The sequence below is a fragment of the Myotis davidii genome, unplaced genomic scaffold (genome assembly GCF_000327345.1).
Source record: "Myotis davidii unplaced genomic scaffold, ASM32734v1 scaffold545, whole genome shotgun sequence".
NCBI classification, from domain to species: domain Eukaryota; kingdom Metazoa; phylum Chordata; class Mammalia; order Chiroptera; family Vespertilionidae; genus Myotis; species Myotis davidii.
The window spans coordinates 1,711,848-1,731,855 of NW_006296634.1; the positions used below are offsets into that span (position 1 = coordinate 1,711,848).

The 20,008-nt window shown below is 39.5% G+C and overlaps 1 protein-coding gene across 1 annotated transcript in view; it reads right to left on the reverse strand.

Annotated features, from left to right (window-relative positions):
* The window catches only part of CTNNA1 (catenin alpha 1), a 140,533-nt gene that overhangs the window by 31,964 nt on the left and 88,561 nt on the right, over nt 1–20,008 (reverse strand). The window contains exons 8-9 of the mRNA XM_015569636.1: nt 16,262–16,342; nt 11,478–11,630 (exon numbers count right to left, since the gene is read on the reverse strand). Of these exons, the coding sequence (XP_015425122.1) occupies nt 11,478–11,630; nt 16,262–16,342 (234 nt within the window). The remainder of the gene's footprint in view (nt 1–11,477; nt 11,631–16,261; nt 16,343–20,008) is intronic.

A 20,008-nucleotide genomic window follows, 5' to 3' on the forward strand; every position in this document is an offset into this window, starting at 1 on the left:
CAGGCCACCTGCGTATGGTTTTTGTCTTTATAAACTCCTGTTCTACAATGGCTCGGGGCTCCAGTCTGCCAGCACTTCCCTTGTGTTGCTGCTTGTCTGGCTGAGAGCCCCTGCGCTGCGCTTGTAATAAAAATCCTCTTGCTTTTGCATCAAGTTCCGGCCTCTGCGTTTGACTTGGGGTCGTCGCCCCCTCCGTCGGACTCCCCGGGGGTCTTAGGACCTTACACGGGCACATCCCCAGTAAGAGATGTGCAGGAGGCAGCTGATCGATGTTTCTCTCTCATCGATGTTTCTAACTCTCTATCTCTCTCCCTTCCTCTCTGTAAAAAATCAATAAAATATATTAAAAAAAACAAACAAACATAACAAAACAAAGGTTGAAGATTATTTTTTAAAAAGGAGAAAGCAATGCTGGGATGATCAGGAGAAAGCACACAGACTCACAGCCCTCTGTCCTCCCAATATTGTCACTGGGAGGCTGAAGGCCATATGCTGGTTAGCCCCTCACCAGATCACAGCTGCCTGGATCTCAACTCAGTAGCAATGGAATGTTATGATCTTGCCTTTTTAGAAGAAACTTACAAGAAAATCATGTGGAATCTGTCACTATATGTTAAAATGTTGAGGACCACCCCTCGCACCTACTTAATCATTAACTGTCCCTTATAGAAAAACCCTACATAAGGATTCTTTTTTTTTAATGTTTTTTACTGATTTTTTTTTTTTTTTTTTTTAGAGAGAGAGGAAGGGAGAGGGATAGAGGGATAGAAACATTGAGGAGAGATAAGTGTCATGGATCGGCTGCCTCTTACATGCCCCCTGCTGGGGATCAAGCCCACAACCCAGGTATGCACCCTGACTGGGAACCAGTGACCTCTTGGTTCCTAGGTTGACACTCAATTGCTGAGCCAAGCCAACCAGGCTGTAAGGATTCTTTTTACATTTTATTTTTAGGATAGGCTTATTTTCCCTGGGGGGAAAAAGCGGGGGGGCATCCTTCCTCCATTTTAAAGACAAGGACTACACAATTAACTGTTTCATCCTTTTCTCCCTGCTACCAGGAAGTGCAGTGTCAAATCCGAACTCAAGATTGGCAATTATAGATCATAATTGTCTATTACTCTTTTTCTAGGGTCTGGCTTTCTGCATATAACTTATTTTATATGGTTTTATTCTAAATAAGCTATGTCAAATCTAATTTTAGGAAGAGGTAAGATATAACTGTAAGTATCTCTAGCAACAGGATTAGGAGTAGTGGATTTACTAAAACATCATAAACTATTTTAAACAACTTGGATATTTTGTATTTTTAAAAGGGTTTCATTTGTAAATCACCACCCAGATGATACTGTAGTTAGTTCCATTTATGTGGCAACATATATACCACTTTAAAAGTTCCCTATTTATATCTAACTACCTGAATTATCTATTAGTAAAGGTAGAATGGGTGCCTGTCTAAATATTAGTCCATCTGTTCGACTGATGAGGAAATAGGAGGCCTACATGCTTCCTTAACCACCCTTATCAGTAGTCCAAGAGAAAAGAATCCTGATGCTCCTTAGAACAATGTTCACCCACTGCCTTCAGTTCGACTGTCCCAAAGTTTGACTGGGTGGTTAAGTTCAGCCAAAAATGTTTGTTAGGGGATAAGGTGCTAAAATAGTACATGCAAGACACTTTTGTCACACACAGCCCCATTAATCTGAACTTAGACCTTTGAAAATGTGAGAAGACCACACTCAATATACTGAGAAAATTCTTTTGGCATCTAAGGCTAGCATTCCCCCCAAGAACACCTCACTGCTTTCATGCAAATGTCCTACAGTCCTAAAAAGTTGAAGCTTCATTTAATTTGCTATTTGCAAGAATTTCATGCTATAGTATTATACAGAGGCAATGAGAAAATACCCAAGATATCACAGGTAGATCGTATAAGGTCAGTGTTTAATTCAAATGCTCCTTTCAGTCTTCTTCAAGGCCACTTTACTACACAGTATCAGCATACCACAGAATAAAAGTTAAAATGCAGATCATTCAATTTGCAGTTCAAACACATTTCAAGCCAATAAAGCCCTACCCTATGAAGTCCTGGATAATGGGAAATACTTGGAAGGTGGAAGGGGAGCCCCACAAGTAATGATAATCCAGCTCAACAGCAACCAATTACATGTACATTTTGGTTCTTAACTCAAGACAAAGAACAAGATATCATCGCACTGTAGCAAGTTCATTATAATAAGGGGCCCATTTTAATACAATGCCTGGGGCTAAAGGAAAAGAGATACTAAATGATATATAGTTTTTACAGGCAAGATTTCATGAACGGCATTTTTTTTCTATTTCACTCTGAATTTGTGAAACTGAAAAGGGGCTCAGAAGAGAGCAAAATTAAAGGGGAAAACAAATTGATCTTCAGCTACTAAGCTACTTACAAAGGTGGTGGGCAAAGAATGAAGCAAGCATAAAGAATAAATGGGTGTTGCATTATTGGCAAAAAGGTATTATTTCTGACAGAAAATAAATTTTCACCTTAATACACTTTAAATTAAAGAACAACTTAAAGAAATCATTAACTTAATGTGAGGAAGAGTCAAATATAAAAGGTAGTTATCACTTCCTGAAGCATAGCCATGCCCTTTTATAAACAAACTAGAGGCCCGATGCACAAAATCTAAGCACAGCCTCACAGCTTCAGCCGGCCCTTGCTCCGAGCCCTTGCTCTGGCTTTGTCCAGAAGATCTTTCCGCTGTTCAGTCTAATTAGTATTAGCTCTTTATTATATAGGATGAAAACAAAGCCCTTAGTGCCAGAAACAGAAGAAAATGGTGAAGAGAAGCGTTACCCAGCTCACCAACACTGACCCTCAGCTCCGACTCCCCTACTTACTGGCCTTGGACAGCACAACCTCTACACACCCTTCACATAAGAAAGCAGGCTTCAATGCCTTCAATATGTAGGAAGGTACTGGATTTCACTGACAACTGTGCTGCACGTGAGTTAGTCAGAGGTCCTAGCCAGACTTTGTGAAAATAAGTTCAGAGCAACCTCACAGCAAACACTGTTACTTGCTTTTTCAAGTAAAATCACAAAAGTCGTTTAATAGGGATCCAATAGGTACCCAGCAGCACACAGCCTGCCGAACAACTGTGTGCACATAGAGGGACTGGAGAAATTTCTCTCTTCATACATAAAACCTCAAGAATCAGTATGTGGCTTTATTCTTGAAACTAAGCCTGTATTTCCGTAATGTGATATACAAAGAAGACACCACTAAAGGTTTCCCTTTCTAAGTGGGTGTTATCCCTAATACTACTCAAAACCTATTAATACATTTGAAGCAACTTTACATGGCACCCCAAATTAAAGCATAACCTTTTTATACTATTTATCTGGTCAGAGGGGAAAGTATTTCTATTAAAGCAATAAAGAAGACTTCCACAAACCAAATTAGCAAGCGCCAACACATCTGCTCCAATTTTATTTTGGTCACGTATTAAAATGCTGCTTAAATAACAGCTATTGCTCAGCTTCCTTTCAAATGCTGATAAAATGGATAATTTTTTTCACATATAATCTCAGCACCATTTATGCTACATTATAAAGAACATATACACTATATACATTTATTTTGATTGTCACTCTCTCTTTAGAATAAGGTAATCTTATGCTTATTACATTTGAGAACCAGTAGATTCACTCCTCTAATTGCTACTGAGCACCTACTATGTTCCAGGCACTGTTCTAGGCCCATGTTCTAAAAAAACTTACATTCTATTAGAGCATGGTGTCAGGACAGAGAAGAAAAAAAATGAAACAAACCCAATAATTTCAGATAGTGAAAAGTGTTATGAGGGATATATATCAGGTGACAGGATGAAAAAAATGGCAAAGGGTGGTATGGAGGGAATGAGGGATACACAAAAACCTCTCTGCAGAAGTAACATTTGGGCAGAGACCTGTATGATGAGAAGTGGACAGAGCATTCCAGGCAGAGGGCCCAGGGAGTGAAGAAGATATGAGGTGGTGACATGTCTGGGCATGGTATGCTTGAAGAGAAAGAAGTACTAGTAGTCTAGCATGGGGGGACTAAAAGGTAAGAAAGACACAGGACAATAGGCAGTTGGAAAGGCAGTCAGGGTACCTTATGGACCATAGTTAAGAATCTGGATTTTAGGATTTTATCCCAATTTTGTCTGAAAGCCATGAAAGGTGATGGTGGGGAGGGTAATATTGATGGGTCCTGACACAAGAATGACATAAACTGATTTAAAGGTATCAGACTACGCCAGAGAGAGAGAAAGAGGGAGGGAGGGAGGGAGGGAGGGAAGGGGGAGGGGGGAGAGAGAGAGAGAGAGAGAGAGAGAGAGAGAGAGAGAGAGAGATAGAGAGACAGACAGACAGACAGACTAGAGATGGGCAAAAGTGAAAACAAAAGAATCAATTAGGAGGCTGTTGCAGAAGTCCAGTGAGAGCTGATGGCTTGGACTAGGGAGGTGACCATAGAAATAAAGGATATGGAGACTTGTGAATTAATATGGACCATTAAAATAAATAGGGGGAAAGAAGAATCAAGGATAACACCTAGACTTTTGGCTTGAACAACTAGGTGGGACAATGGCAAATAAAAAGTAAAGGAATATTTCTCAGACTGCTATATGAAATAGTAAAAGACTAAAACAACCTAAATAACCTAGATGCCTCATGATAGGGGACTGGTTACATAAATGGTCTAATAAATGTAAGCAATCAATATAAATGCTATAAATGAGTATTTCATAACACAATAAAATGGATATGATAAACAAGGCAAAAACACATTACATCATAAAACATTGATACCACTGGCCTAAAAAACACACCCATAAATCAGTATAATATCAATTTTGTAAAGACTTTTCTAAAAAACCAATCCACATATAGATAAAATAAGCATGAGTCTACTCCAAAATGTTATTCCTTCTTATTTTCCAAATTTTCTAAAATGAACTTGTATTTCTTTTATAGTTTCTTTTAAGCTATATTTTTAAATGGTACTGTCCCCTAACGGTATCTAATCTAAATTGGTACTTTAATCTTTTCTCCCCAAACACCTTGCTGCATAGGGATGCTTTCAGAGGCTCTTATCTCTAATAAAGAAGTTGGGTGAATAAGCCTAGCAATGTTACCATAGAGCAACCCTGGGCAAATTGGCTGGTGAAAGTTTTATGTACATCTAGATCCCTAGATCCTTACTGCAGCAATCACACAGCATCCCCAAATGGTTCTGGGAAGAGGCCTGGCTTCACTTCAGTGTCCAAGGGCACATTTTCTAACACCCAGTAAATCAGACTATACCCTTTAGGAATCAGCTGTAAGAAGAGTTCATCTATCTGATATACAGCAACATCCAAGTGTTTATGGAGAAAATTAGAGGGGGTAAATGGGGAGATGGAGAGGAAGATATAACTGGAAAGCATAACAGAACCTGCTCTGGGGAGCAGATAGGCAGCTGGAATCTACAAAGAAGCTGCTAGAATATAGCTTAGAAATAGCATATATGTGATTTCTATAGTTACCCCAATTTTAATGAGGACACTAAAAAGGAAATGAGGGTAACAGGGTAGACATGTTTTATCTCGATAATTTAGAGAGCAAGACAAAAAGAAAGGGATTCTTAACTGCCTGAAAGGCCAACTATATGCAAAGAATTGTTCAATCAAGAGAATGATTTCTAGTAGCAAGCTGAAAGGTTCTATTCTATGCCTTGTCCTATATAATAAAAGAGAAACATGCAAATTAACCATCACTCTGTCACTCCGCTACACCCACCAGCCAATCAGAGTGACTATGCAAATTAACCCAACAAAGACGGTCAATTTGCATATGCAGGCACGGAGCGAAGACTGAAGACAACTGAAGATGGCAGTGGCCATGGAGCTGGAGCGAGCAGGAGGCTTGGGTTGCTCCCAGCGACGGAGGAAGCCAAGCTTCCCCCCCAGCTCTGGACTCCGCTCAAGGAGTGCCTGGGGGCTTGGGTCGCCGGGGGCAACCCAGGCTTCCAGCCCGCCCTGGGCTCCGCTCAAGGAGGGGCTGGGGGCCTGGGTTGCTGGGGGCGACCCAGGATTCCAGCCAGCCCTAGGCTCTGCTCGAGGAGCTGGAAAAAAAGGAGGGGCTGGGAGCAGCTGGAGCAGAGAAGCCAACCCTCGCTGCTGTGGCCGGACCAAAGGCTTGGGTCCTGGGTGCCAGAGGAAACCCCAGCTCTGGACTCCGCTCAAGGAGTGCCTGGGGGCTTGGGTCGCCGGGGGCAACCCAGGCTTCCAGCCCGCCCTGGGCTCCGCTCAAGGAGGGGCTGGGGGCCTGGGTTGCTGGGGGCGACCCAGGATTCCAGCCAGCCCTAGGCTCTGCTCGAGGAGCTGGAAAAAAAGGAGGGGCTGGGAGCAGCTGGAGCAGAGAAGCCAACCCTCGCTGCTGTGGCCGGACCAAAGGCTTGGGTCCTGGGTGCCAGAGGAAAACCGGTGCCAGCAGCCAGGGGAAGGAAGGCCTATTGTGCCAATCTTCGTGCAACGGGCCACTAGTCTTATATAATTTTCTAAACATCAGATTGAATAAAGGAGAAAAGATACTTACTTAAAAGAGAGAAAGAGAGCGAGCGAGAGAGAGAAGGAGGCCATTATAATACTAAGAGTAATGCCAGCAACATCCTGACGGGACAGAATATTAGACTGAATCTAAGAAGTAGATACTGAGTGACTGTCAAAACCACAGAGAGCCAAACAACAACTGCACCTACACAGACAAGAATTAAGCGGAGGGGACTGAACAGCAGCACCTCTGGAGGGAAAACCCTGGGCTGCCTGTGAGCTCGGTCAAACTACAGACTGAGGTCACTGCCCAAAAAGCTAAAGCCAACCTGGGATACACTGGTCAAGCCTCCTTCTGGAATGATGGAGGCCTTGGCTGCTCCACTCGGTCTGCCTCCCCTCGGGCGCAGGTGTTCATAAGGGCTGGTTGAGTGGTCAGCGTTCAGAGAAGAGGCAGACCTGAGGAAATATCTAGATAAGGGCTGTCTAATAGAAATACAATGTGCTACAAAAAATTTAAAAAATTTTCAGTAGCCACATTTTAGAGGGGTGACGATTAGCAAAAATACTGTATTGTATTTAATCCCAAGATACTACATTTCACATGTAATCAGTATAAAAAGTTAATAAAAGTTTTACATTATTTTCCATACACCATCTTCAATATCTAGAGGGAAGGACTCCTTCTGTAGTGGAAAACTCCAAGAAAACGTAAGTGACAATTCAGGGATGTTCCACAGAAGGGATTTATACACCAGAGTGAGACATAGATTCTGTGAGGAAAGAATCCCTCACTGAGGTGTAAAGAGATGGACCCAATTCCCTGGAAAGGACAGAAAACCTGACTTCCAAATGGGAGAACCTAGAGCAGTGGTTCTCAACCTTGGCTGCACATTAGAATCACCTGGGAATCTTTTTAAAATCCTGATTTCTGGGCCTCATCCTCCGGAAATTCTGTTTCTTTGTTATGGGGTGAGGCCACAACATTAGTAACAAAGAAACAGAATTTCCGGAGAATGAGGCCCAGAAATCAGGATTTTAAAAAGATTCCCAGGTGATTCTAATGTGCAGCCAAGGTTGAGAACCACTGACCTAGAGGGAAAGGGAGAACAAACAATGCGAGGAGTACCAGGTAAGAGTATTAAGTCACTGGGAAATGGCCACAAACAGGAGCTAATAGAGCTGCAAGAAACAAACCTGCCCTGTCTTTCCTCTCTCATTAAGTGTTTATGGCTGCATTAGCAAGCTATCTGAAAACCAGGCACTCCATATACCTTTAAGGTTGGGAGGTACTGTATAATAATGTTTGGTCTTAGGCCTGGATTCCTGGGAGAAAACTTCTAAATCTTTGAGATTTCATTAGTCATAGGAAGGTCCTCATTATTCATCATTGGCCCTGACAGTTTATGCTGATGAGGTAACTCCTGGTGGGGGGCCTAGATATGTAATGCTAATGGCTGACTGAGGATTAAGACCGGCCACCATGACAACCAAGTTATTCAATCCAGCGGTTCTCAACCTGTAGGTCACGAACAATGAACATACATCCTGCATATCAGATATTTACATTACGATTCATAACAGTAGCAAAATTACAGTTATGAAGTAGCAACAAAAATAATTTTATGGTTGGGGATCACCACAACATGAGGAACTGTATTAAAGGGTTGCAGCATTAGGAAGGTTGAGAACCACTGGATTAGAGGATTGGGACATTCAGGAGAGCCGAAGCTTCAGGGAAGCAAGGGAAACTGGAGATTTGAGTTCAATTAAATCACAGTTTTATCAATCATGCCTACATAATGAAACCTCAATAAAAATTATGGACACTGAAACTCAGTGGAGCTTCCTAGTTGGCAAGCCATTACTGTATCGGGAGGGTGAAGTGCTCTGATTCCAGGGAGAAAACTGTCTTTGAGACTGTTACAGAGAAAGCCACAGGCCCAAAATGGCATCACTCATACTAAAAGCCCATGATACCAAACCCAGACTTTAAATGCAGTTTCAACCTCTCCCAGAAACATAATCTTAATCAACCAGTCTGTGTTTTCTGGTCAACATCAATGAAGTAATCAGGGCCCTTCTCCATAACGCCCCTTCCTCCCTGCACAGAAAGAAGTGGCAATCTGTTTTTGGGTTCTCTTTCACCCAGAAATAATCCTTTCTTTTCCTTTGTTAATAGTCCCTGGCCCCACTGTCCCTTCTATAAAACCTTCCATTTTGTACAACCCTTAGAGTGCCCTTCTAGTTGCTAGATGGGATGCAGCCTGACACATCAATCTCTTAATAAAGCCATTAGATTTTCAAATCTACTTGGTTGAATTTTGTGTGTTTTCTTAATAAGGCCCTTTAACACTTCACCCTATGTGTCTCTTCATTTGGCTGGTCCCGATTTGTACAATAAAATGTAATCGTAAGTAGTACAGCACTATTCTGAGTTCTATGAGTTGTTCTAGCAAATTATTGAAACGGAAATAGGCCATGGGAACCCTCAAAATCTGTCGTTAGAAGTGCAGGTGGACTGGGGACCCCCAAACTTGCAGCTGTGGTAACTCCAAGTGGTAAGCAACAGAACTGTACTGCAGTTATTTTAGGAAAACAAACATCCAACAGAATTCTCAGTGGCTACAGAATCTTTCCTTTCCTGCCAGAGGTCTATCACCACCAGTCCTACCCAACTTTCACACACCACTCTTACTTCCAAACCCCCAGGAAAAATGTCAAATCTCCCATCAAATCAAAGTTGGCTCCATTTAAGAGGGAACTAATGAAAAGAAAGGAAGAAGCCAAGACATTACCAAAACAGTAACAATGAAGTATTTTACCTTTGCTTAAAACAAGTTCGGGTGTTTTATTATAATATAAAAGTAGTGTGGGGAGGAGAAGCCTTGTCACTGAAGAATAAAGTTCTGCCTTGAGTCAGGAAATTGAGGCTTCTATAACACTTTAAACGCTCATTTTCTTTTCATGTACATATGCAATTATATATCCTAGTGTCTCTATCACCATAGATGTAATTAACTGTTTGCAGAATGGTGCTACAAAGCCTTTGGTTATGACTCAAGCAATGAAAAACCATTTAATACATATATCTGTGTGGGGGATGAGAAGGTGGAGGGCACAGAGAGGGGAGAGAGGTGAGAAAGGGGTCAGAACTGAGTTGTGAGAGGGAACCTAACTCTAAACTCCAAGGCGCCCTTGGTAACTGATGTTCAGAATGAAATGAAAAGTACAAGCAAGCATGGACAAAAACCCTGGAAGCAAGGTCTCCCAGGCTACCAGGTCCACCTAATGCTTCCCATGGGAATAAGGCTGTCCACTAAGCCAGTAAGCTCAAGTGGCATAGCCCTCATTGTTGGATGGATACAAGCCAGGTAGCCTTAAGACAAGTTATTTAACTCTAAGCTCAAGTTTCCTCACCTGAGAAATGTTGTAGAAAGTACATTGCAGTTGCATATGATACACAGTAGGGTGCTCAGCAAGTGCCAGCCCTGAGACTGAGGATGACAAGGCAGGCACAAAGGGCCCTCAAACTGCAGTACAGACAAGGGCTTCCCGCTGAGTGAGGTTCAGCTACCACACAGAGCCCTATTCATGCCATTATTGGTACCTGTTGCCCAAGGCCTTGGGCTGGTAGTGTCCTTGCTTCCTACTTCACAGGCATACTTTCTAATATGTAGGCTACTTACAGAGGTTGGCTTTCTGAAGACAATCTTTATACATTTGGAGGTTATACCTCAAGCTGTCATTAACTATTGTGAACAAGATTATGCTTAATGGAGACAGAAAATGAAAGTCTTCCCATTTTAATTCCAAATGCCAGAATCATTACCTTAAATAGCACACTGACCTATGTATTATATACATAATTAATTCATAATGTTCAAAGAAAACTAGATGTAAAATTAGCAATGCATTTAATGTGATTACTGATGTTTTCCTTGGAATATTTTTATGGTATTAACCTGGCCTAATGTCAATATAAATCCAAACGTACAAGAGATAGATTTTACATACAAGCCCCATTTTCTGTTCTTACATAACAACTAACTTACAAAATGGTCTATGAAATATCTTTTCCAAATATTAGATGTTTTACAAAAGGTTACAAAAATAAATAACTTGGAAAAAAACAAACAAAAAAAGAAAACACACACACACAAATAACTTGGATATATGCTTACTATGCGTAAAATTTTTTAAATAAAGTAATAATGACTAAATTAAACAATAACATTATTTCAGTTAGCAAAAGGTAAAAGCAACCTAACTTACCTGGAAACTAAATAGCAATTCACTCCTCTTTCTTATCACTTTACAAACCAAGCACTTACATACATATTTCTACTATTCAAACATATCTAATTAGCAGCACTGTTAAGGGTCAGTGTCTTCAATTTTCAAACAAGCTGACTGGCCGAGTCTGTGTCTCAGGTAAAGTGCTAAGCACCTGACATACATCTTTTCTTTTAGACCTTAAAATAATTCCAAGATAGGAATTATTAGCATCCTCATTTTACAGATAAGAAATGAGAATTTGGGGTGGGGTAGTGGGGTAGGGTGGTTATTTGCCAGAATACAAGCCCAGACAGTGTGACTCTGGAGCTCTGTCTTCTAGCCACTACTCCTTCTATTGTGTCTTGTGAGTTTAGTCATGTCATAATCTACCTTTATTAGCACAACATTAAATAGAAATGTTAAGTTTCCAGGATAGGGATTATCTATATTTAATCATGTACATAATCAATGTAACTGACCAAAATGGTAGTTTTAGATAGATGTTAGATAGTAATGATCTTATACATATTGTATATTAGGTGAGCCCCTAAATTTTTTAGCTGATTAAATAATGTGACTAAAAAAATCACCACATTCCATCAAGTTACTTACAATTAATAAAACTACTAATAGACTTACCTCAATCAATTTGTTGGCATGTTCACGGAAAACCTGGGCATACTCTTTAACTTCTTTCTCATTTCCATTCTTTGCAGCTTCAATCAATACTAAAAGTGGAACGTTGGTTTCCAGGAATGAATCTGACACATGGTCCATGACAGCTTTGCGAAGCTAATAATTAAATTGTAAAAATTTGATTTTATTTTTAACAAGAAGTTACATTGCTTATTTTTCTTGTACTTTTAAATCTAATTGAAGCTTATGATAGTTTCGCTGCACTTATATGAGGACCCTCCCCCCCAGTGTAATCCATTCAGTTATATAACCTGCAACATAGGAAACATGATTGCGGAGAAAATAGTTTACACCAAGCATGTCAAACTCATGGCCCATGGACTGCATGAGGCCCACAATGAATTTTTTAAAATATATTTTATTGATTTTTTACAGAGAGGAAGGGAGAGGGATAGAGAGTTAGAAACATCGATGCGAGAGAAACATCGACCAGCTGCCTCCTGCACACCTCCCACCAGGGATGTGCCCGCAACCAAGGTACATGCCCTTGACCGGAATCGAACCTGAAAACACAATTAATTTTTTTTTTTTTCGGACCAGCCGATATAATGGTATGTAAGAAACATTTTAATAAAAATTTCGTAACTTAATTTTTACAATATCCTGTTATATATAATTATTAATGACAAACTACAACGTTTGCTAATGACTGATTACTATAATCGTGTTGCATTCATTTCCCGTACGCGCAGGCGCACGGTTTCTCTCCACTAATACTAGCAGTGAATATTTTAGCAGCAGATTGCCACGTCATTAGTCTTGGACTGACTTGTTTGGTGTGTGCAACAGGAAATATTTGCTTTCGGAGAACAAGAAAAATAGGTTTATTTGCATCACACTTATTAATTTGTGCAGTTATTCAGTATCTGGTAAGTTAATGTTCAAGAAAATATATTAATTTTTATTAAAATGTTCCATTGTTTTATGTTAATGATTACTCATTTATTTCAGCCCTTTGTATTCAGCATGTCTCTATCGAAATAAACCTACGTTTCTATGAAAATGAAGCTTTTGTTTTTTTGTGGCCCACATAAACTTAAACTTTGTTTATTTGGCCTGTGTTAGCCTTTACGTTGACATGCTTGGTTTAGGCCACAGTTAGAGCATTCCAGCAATAGAACCTCAGTTTTCAACATTAAATTTTTTTCTCTTGGGAATTACAAAGCTTCTATCTTAAAGGAGAAGCAGCTCTGAGTTAAATTGGCACAGAGTGTTGGAATATAGGTATTAGCCTAAATGGCTAAATAAAAATGAGAGGAAAAATGTCCTTTCTGGTTTATCTGAACAGGATTAGCTTACTGAACCTTAAAACTGAAAGCTCATCCACCCTGGCCAGGTAGTTCAGTTGGTTGGAGTGTCATCTCATATACTGAAAAGTTGCGGGTTCATTCCCGGTCAGGGCACATACCTAGGTTGTGGGTTCAAGCCCCAGTTGGGGTGCATACAGAAGGTAACTAATCAATGTTTCTCTCTCACGTCAATGTATCTTCCTTCCTCTCTAAAATCAGTAAAGACATACCCTTGAGTGAAGAAATGAAACAAAAATAAAATAAACTGAAAGGTCATCTTATAACCATTTCTGATACTTCGTCAAAAAAAAAAAGATACAGTCCATCTTTAATTCTGCATTATATCAGACATAACAATAAAATGTCCCTCCATTAAGTATAGAAATTGTATTACTACTACCACTCTTTACGTTTTGATACATTGTTTTATAAATTCAACTTCGGAGATTAGAAATGGCAGAAGAGCCCTAGCCGGTTTCACTCAGTGGCTAGAGCGTCAACCTGTGGACTGAAGGGTCCCAGATTTGATTCCAGTCAGGGCATATATGCCCGGGTTGCAGGCTCGGTCCCCAGTAGGGGGTATGCAGGAGGCAGCCAATCAATGAGTCTCATTACTGATGTTTCTATCTCTCTCTCTCTCTCCCTTTCCCTCTGAAATCAATAAAAATATATTTTAAAAAAATAATGATAATTAAAAAATGGCAGCAGAGTAAGTGGGTGCTGCATGGACATACTCCCAGGAACAAACTGGTATTACAATTAAAATACAGAAAAACTTCCTGAATAATCAACGGAAAAGTTGCAGCAGAGAACCCTGACACCCGAGGACCGAAAGTGGAGACCACATAGAGACTGGTAGGAGGGGCAGAGGTGCGAAAGGGCTGGCCCAGTGCCCACAGACAGCAACTGAAGTCCCAGAGAGATATCTCAGCTGTGGGGGGGATGCCACAGAGAACTCTGGGATCCAATCCTGAAGCTGGGCCCTCCAGCAGAGAGCACCAATACTGAGGAGGGTACCCACATAACATCTGGCTATGAAAAGCAGTGGGGTGCTGTCTACTAGAGAGTAACAGCTGAAAATTCAGGCATCCTGTTAAAGGACCAACGCACAAAGTTCCCTGTGGAGCCACCCACCTTGTGCTCTGGCAGAGGGAGGATAAAGTGGACTGGAGCTGTGAGCACAGAAGTCAGGACTGGGGCCTCGGGGGATAGAGCTCAGAAAGCAGACACCCCAAGTTTCCTGGGCTGAGTCATTCCCTCACAGAGCAGAGGACATCTTTCTCACATAGACATCTGCCTTGCCTGGGGGGAAGACAGTGACACACCCTATTGGAAAACACCTTGCCCTGAGGCCACTTAAGAGATTAAAAGTAACAATCAGCCTCCAGGCAGGAGTAACTGCCCACCCTGTTGAAAAAAATACTCTCACCATACCTGCATACCTGAGGACAATTTCGATGGGTGTGTGTGGGGGGGGGGGGGGGGGGGCCGTCAGACTCTGTCTCCTGAGAAGTCGGTTTTGGGGAGACGGCATATGGAGCCAGCAAGGGTGGAGTTCCGGTTTCTGGTTAATCATAATGATGGTAAAGATGCTCAACAGCATGAAAAAAGATATAGTAACTATGAAAAAAGAACAGTCTGAGATAAAGAATGACTAACACATTGGAAGGAATACACAGCAGATTAGGGGAAGCTGAGGATCAAATCAGTGAATTAGAAGACAGAGCTGAAAATATCACTCAATCAGAAAACCAAAAAGAAAAAACAATTAAAAAACAGAAAAACAGCTTGGGACAATGTGAAATGTAACAATATTAGAATAGTAGGTGTGCCAGAAGAGGCAGAAAGGAAGAAAGGGATAGAGAAGGTATTTGAAGAAATAATGGCAGAAAACTTCCCTAACCTGGTAAAGAAAAAAGTCCACAAGTTCAGGAGGCACAGAGAACCCCAAACAAGAACAACCCAAACAGGCCCACACCCAGTCACATAATTAAAATGCCAAAAATTAAAGACAGAGAGAATCTTAAAGGCAGCAAGAGAAAAGAAAGCTGTTACTTACAAAGGAGTTCCCATAAGGCTGACACCTGATTTCTCATCAGAAAGTTCTACATCAGAAGGGAATGGCATTAAGTACTCAAGGTAATGGAAAACAAGATCTGAGACCAAGATTACTATATCCAGCAAGGCTATCATTCAAAATAAATAAAGAAGTTCCCAGTCAAAAATAAATAAAGAAGTTCCCAGTCAAAAAAGGATAAAGGAGTACATCACCACCAAGCCAGGATTATAAGAAACGCTAAAGGGATTGCTGTAATGAGAAGAAGAAACAGGGAGAAACCTAGCCATACAGAATTAAAATGGTAATAAATAAGTACCTCTCAATAATAACCCTAAATGCTCCAATCAAAAGGTGTAGGGTAGCTGAATGGATACAAAAACATGACCCAACTATATGCTAACTACAAGAGACCCACCTCAAAACAAAAGACACACACAGGTTGAGAGTGAAGAGATGGGAAAAAACTTTCTATGCAAATGGAAAAGAAAAAAAAGCTGAAGTAGCAATATTTATATCCAACAAAATAAACTTTAAAATGAAGGCCATCACAAGAGACAACAAAAGTCCCTACATAATACTAAAATGGTTGATCCAACAAGAGGATATAACCCTGATAAACATATATGCACTTAAATATATGAAAAACTTCTAGAGGACTTTAATGGAGAGGTCGACAACAATACAGTGATAGTAGGGGACTTTAACACCCCTCTGACTTCACTGGATAAATCGTACAGACAAAAACTTAACAAGGAAACAGAGACTCAAAAGAACACACTGGATCAGATGGATTTAATTGACATTTATAGAACATTTCACCCCAACGAAATAGAATATACATTCTTCTCAAGTGCACATGGATCATTCACAAAGATAGACCACATGTTAGGACACAAAACAAGTCTCTACAAGAAGTTGAAATCATATCAAATATCTTCTATAAATTCAACCTTATCATTTTAAAGAATAAAAGTTAATTTGATTCCAAAATGTTAATGGAATTATTTAACTTTAAATAAGAAGTTCTTTCCTCTATACCCACCGTATGTATCCTGGAAATATATCTCCAACAAAGATCTAAAGGAACTGTGAGTGTGTAATTAGAATGAGGCAAGTCAGAAAATAACTAGAATTTCTGTATTTACTAATATGTGAGTATCACAAAATCCTTCAGGGTATTTTCAGTTCCCAAGTCATTTTAAATTGATTTTCTTATTTGTATATCCTTTTCACACTACAGCTAATTTATGCAGTCCATCCCAGTGGGACCATATTAGTCCAGGTCCCCAAGACATTTGATTAGCCATTTAGAAGCTTATGAGCAACAAAACAGACAGAGATAGAACTTGGGAAAGCAATCAGTACTTTCTTTAGCTTACTTGTCTACGCAGGTCCCTGGTCTTCTTGGTCATTTTATCTATTGCAGAATTGAGTGCATCACTTCTTTCTTTACGTCCAGCCTGGAAAAAAAAATAAAGAAATGCTCCTTTTAGTGATTCACAAAAAATTTAATGATAGTCAATAGCTATTTATGTTCAAATTAACATTGAAAAAACAGTCAACATTTTTTAGCCCAAAGTTAGAAAATACGCTGAGGGGAAGTAAAGGAGGAGGGGACACACAGGAGATCATTTGGCTTTGTTCATAAAAACATAACCTTACAACTCTTAGGCTTCACATCATCTGATGATGGGAATTGAGGGAGTTTTATCAAAATAAGAAAAGCCAAGGAACAAGACAAGACTGTCACTTAAAAGTTCCACTTGAAAAATTAAATTTATATTTTAATTCAAGGTTCAGCATACACAAATTTCATTAACAAACCAGCTCTTCTTGAAATGCAAGCTAGAACAGGTTACATCTGATTTTGATGAACTCTATGAGATTTGAAAAATGTCAAAATACTAAAGTTGGCACCCAGCACTAAAACAATGTGAAAAACGAATTTTAAAACTAAGATGTACCATGGTGGGTCAAACTTAATAATGAATATTATGGAACTTGAACAAGAATGTGCTGTGAGATTATTTCAGCCATGTTTTTTCTTAATTCAAGGTTAAACTTAATGCAGTTGTATTGCACAGAATCAAAATAGATGGTAACAGAAAGAAAAGGGACAAAGGCAATTATCCTTGATAGAGCTAGCCATGTGCTTAGAAATATTTAATAAGACATCTGCGAGGTTAAACTATGAAGTATATCTAAAGTTTTTCCTTATAAAATGCCCAACCAAAAAAAGTGGCTCTTTCTGTAAAATACATAGTAATCACAGGAGAGAGACAAACAGGCAAAGGAATTTAACCCAGTTTTCTACCTTTGGGTGCCCTCAAGCCATTCTGATATGGATATGTCATTAGTACATAAACCATAACAGCAAATGACTGGTTGTGGATGAGGAGACATGGTTTTGTTTTCTGAGTGCATTTTTATGTATGTTTGTTACTTGCTTTCTCTCTTATCCCCCATCTGTTAAGTGGGAACAATGACACTTTCCCTCTGCCCCCACTTCTAATGGACTGCTGGAGAAGAGAAGTGATACTGAGGGATATACGTTTGCAGAGGACAAAAAGGAGACTTAAAAGTTGAAATGTAAGTGATAAATTGATATGGTCACTATCAAATCTAGTCAGGGTCACATTCCTTTCCTTTCCCCGCAATATTCCTGTGTTGCAAATAAAATTAAGTAGTCCACTAATATTAATGGGTAAAAAATAAGAGTTTCAACAAAACTGATTTGGTGCTCACTTCAGCAACACATGTATTAAAATTGGAACAATATAGAAAAGATTAGCATGGCCTATGCATAAGGATGACACAAATTCATGAAGCGTTCCATATTTAAAGCAAAACAAAAGCAATTCAGGTATGAGAATTTCTACCTGCAGGAATAAACTGTGATTTCTTCATAGCTGCTAGTAAGAAAAGAATGTGACAAGTATAATTAATTTCTGACAATCTCAAAGATCAAATACCAGGATCTCAGGGAAAGGTATCTGAAATTTTATTTAAAAAAAAAACAAAAAACAAAACTCAGAAAGAATGTATGTAATCCTATGTTCATAGCAGGACAATATACAATAGCTAAGATCTGGAAATAGCCCACGTGCCCATCAGTAGGTGAGTGGATAAAAAAGATGTGGTATGTTAATACCATGGAATACTATGCAGCAGTAATAAAGAAGAATCTCTTACCCTTTGAGAAAGCATCGAGGGACCTGGAGAGTATCATGCTAAGTGAAATAAGTCAGTCAGAGAAAGACAAGTATCACATGATCTCACTCATATATGAAATCTAAGTAACAAAATAAACTGATGAACGGAGTGGATGCAGAGATATGGAAGCATGGAACAGAATGCGGAATCTCAGAGGGAAGGGGGCGGGTTAGCCAACCAAAGACCTGGTATGCATATACGTATAGCCCATGGACACAGACAATAGGGTGCTGAAGGCCTGGGGCAGGAGCAGGGGAAGGCCAGGGGCAGGCTGCAGGGGGACATACGTAATATTTTCAACAATAAAACATTTTTTAAAAATTTTAAAAATGGGGTGGGGGAACCCATCACTTCAATTAAAACAATAAAACAAAAAACTGACCTCCTAATTAATGTTTTAATCAAGAAAGTCTCAGTATATTCCTTAGGTACTCAGCACTCCAAAAAAATTCCTCTATATAAACCCAGTAAAGTCTGTCATTGTTTCTAGCCATGTTTTTTTGGATATTTGTAATAGATCATTTATTCCAAAAAAAAAAACACATCTATTATCAGAAACCCAAGGTTGGGTTCAATAACCTCATGAAGGCCCAAGTCCTTGTAATCTCAAGTGCCCAGAAATTTCCTCAATTTGGGTGGAAGGATTTCCTTGGAAAGTTATATAAAAGCAAATCCTTAAAACTGACTTTTGAGGGAATTATAGTCTCACAACAAAATTCACTTTAAGATGCAAAACACATCATGAATCTGTTAATTCTTTGACCAACTACCCTAAAAAATCTATCTGTCTTTCTTGTTACTTAAGGAAATAAGAGGTTTATGCCTCATGAATGAGGAGGGAGCAGTTCAGAAGCATTTATTTACTGAAGCTTTTAGGTTATACTAGAGTCCAGTGATGGCGAACCTATGACACGTGTGTCAGAGGTGACACGCGAACTCATTATTTGGTTGATTTTTCTTTGTTAAACGGCATTTAAATATATAAAATAAATATCAAAAATATAAGTCTTTGTTTTACCATGGTTGCAAATATCAAAAAATTTCTATATGTGACACAGCACCAGAGTTTCTCAAAATGCTGGCATGCCGAGCTCAAAAGGTTCGCCATCACTGTACTAGACAGACCATCTTTTAACTCAAAGCATCCAATCATTTAAAATACAATCGGTATGAGTATATATGCATACACACTCTTATGATGAACCTGATGAAAGTAGAAAGCTGGTTGATTTGTAAAATAAAATTTTACTTGTCTTTGACATTAGATCTGTTTGGATTTTTTTATTTCTAGTTTTAGATAGGCCAAAGTAAAGTTGCTCAATGAATCTTTAAAATAACCGACTTTCAGCTCCTGCCTAATTAAGAGACTCTATTCCACTGAACAGAGAGACCACCTAGGTCAGGGGTGGGCACCACCTGGCACGCGTGCCAAATATGGCACTCCAGTAACTTTTGCTGGCACACGAAACCCTCTCTTATAATCTTCCATTTACAATTTTTTTCTTAATATCGACTTTTTTATTTTTCAGATAAATTAAGTGTAGGTGCATCTTAGATAAATAAATAATTTTACATAACAAGTTATCTGAAAGACCATAGACATGGATTGATGAGAGAGGGGAAGAGCAATTTCTATGCCTCTGCCTTAACTCTCCATGCCTTCCTAGATCCGACCAGTGTTTTGGTTTCATTCACATATGCTTATGAATCTTTGTTCTCAGTGATGAATTTTGTTAAGTCTCATAAGAGGAGTAGCCTGATGGATGAAAGTAGTAGCTCGTGCATATCTCTGAAGGGCACGAAATATAAACCTGATATAAAATCTCTGTCATCAGTGATGCAGCAGCAAAAGTCCCACTGATAATATCAAACGGAGTCATAAAGGTTCCTGTCGGACTATCAGTGTACAGAGT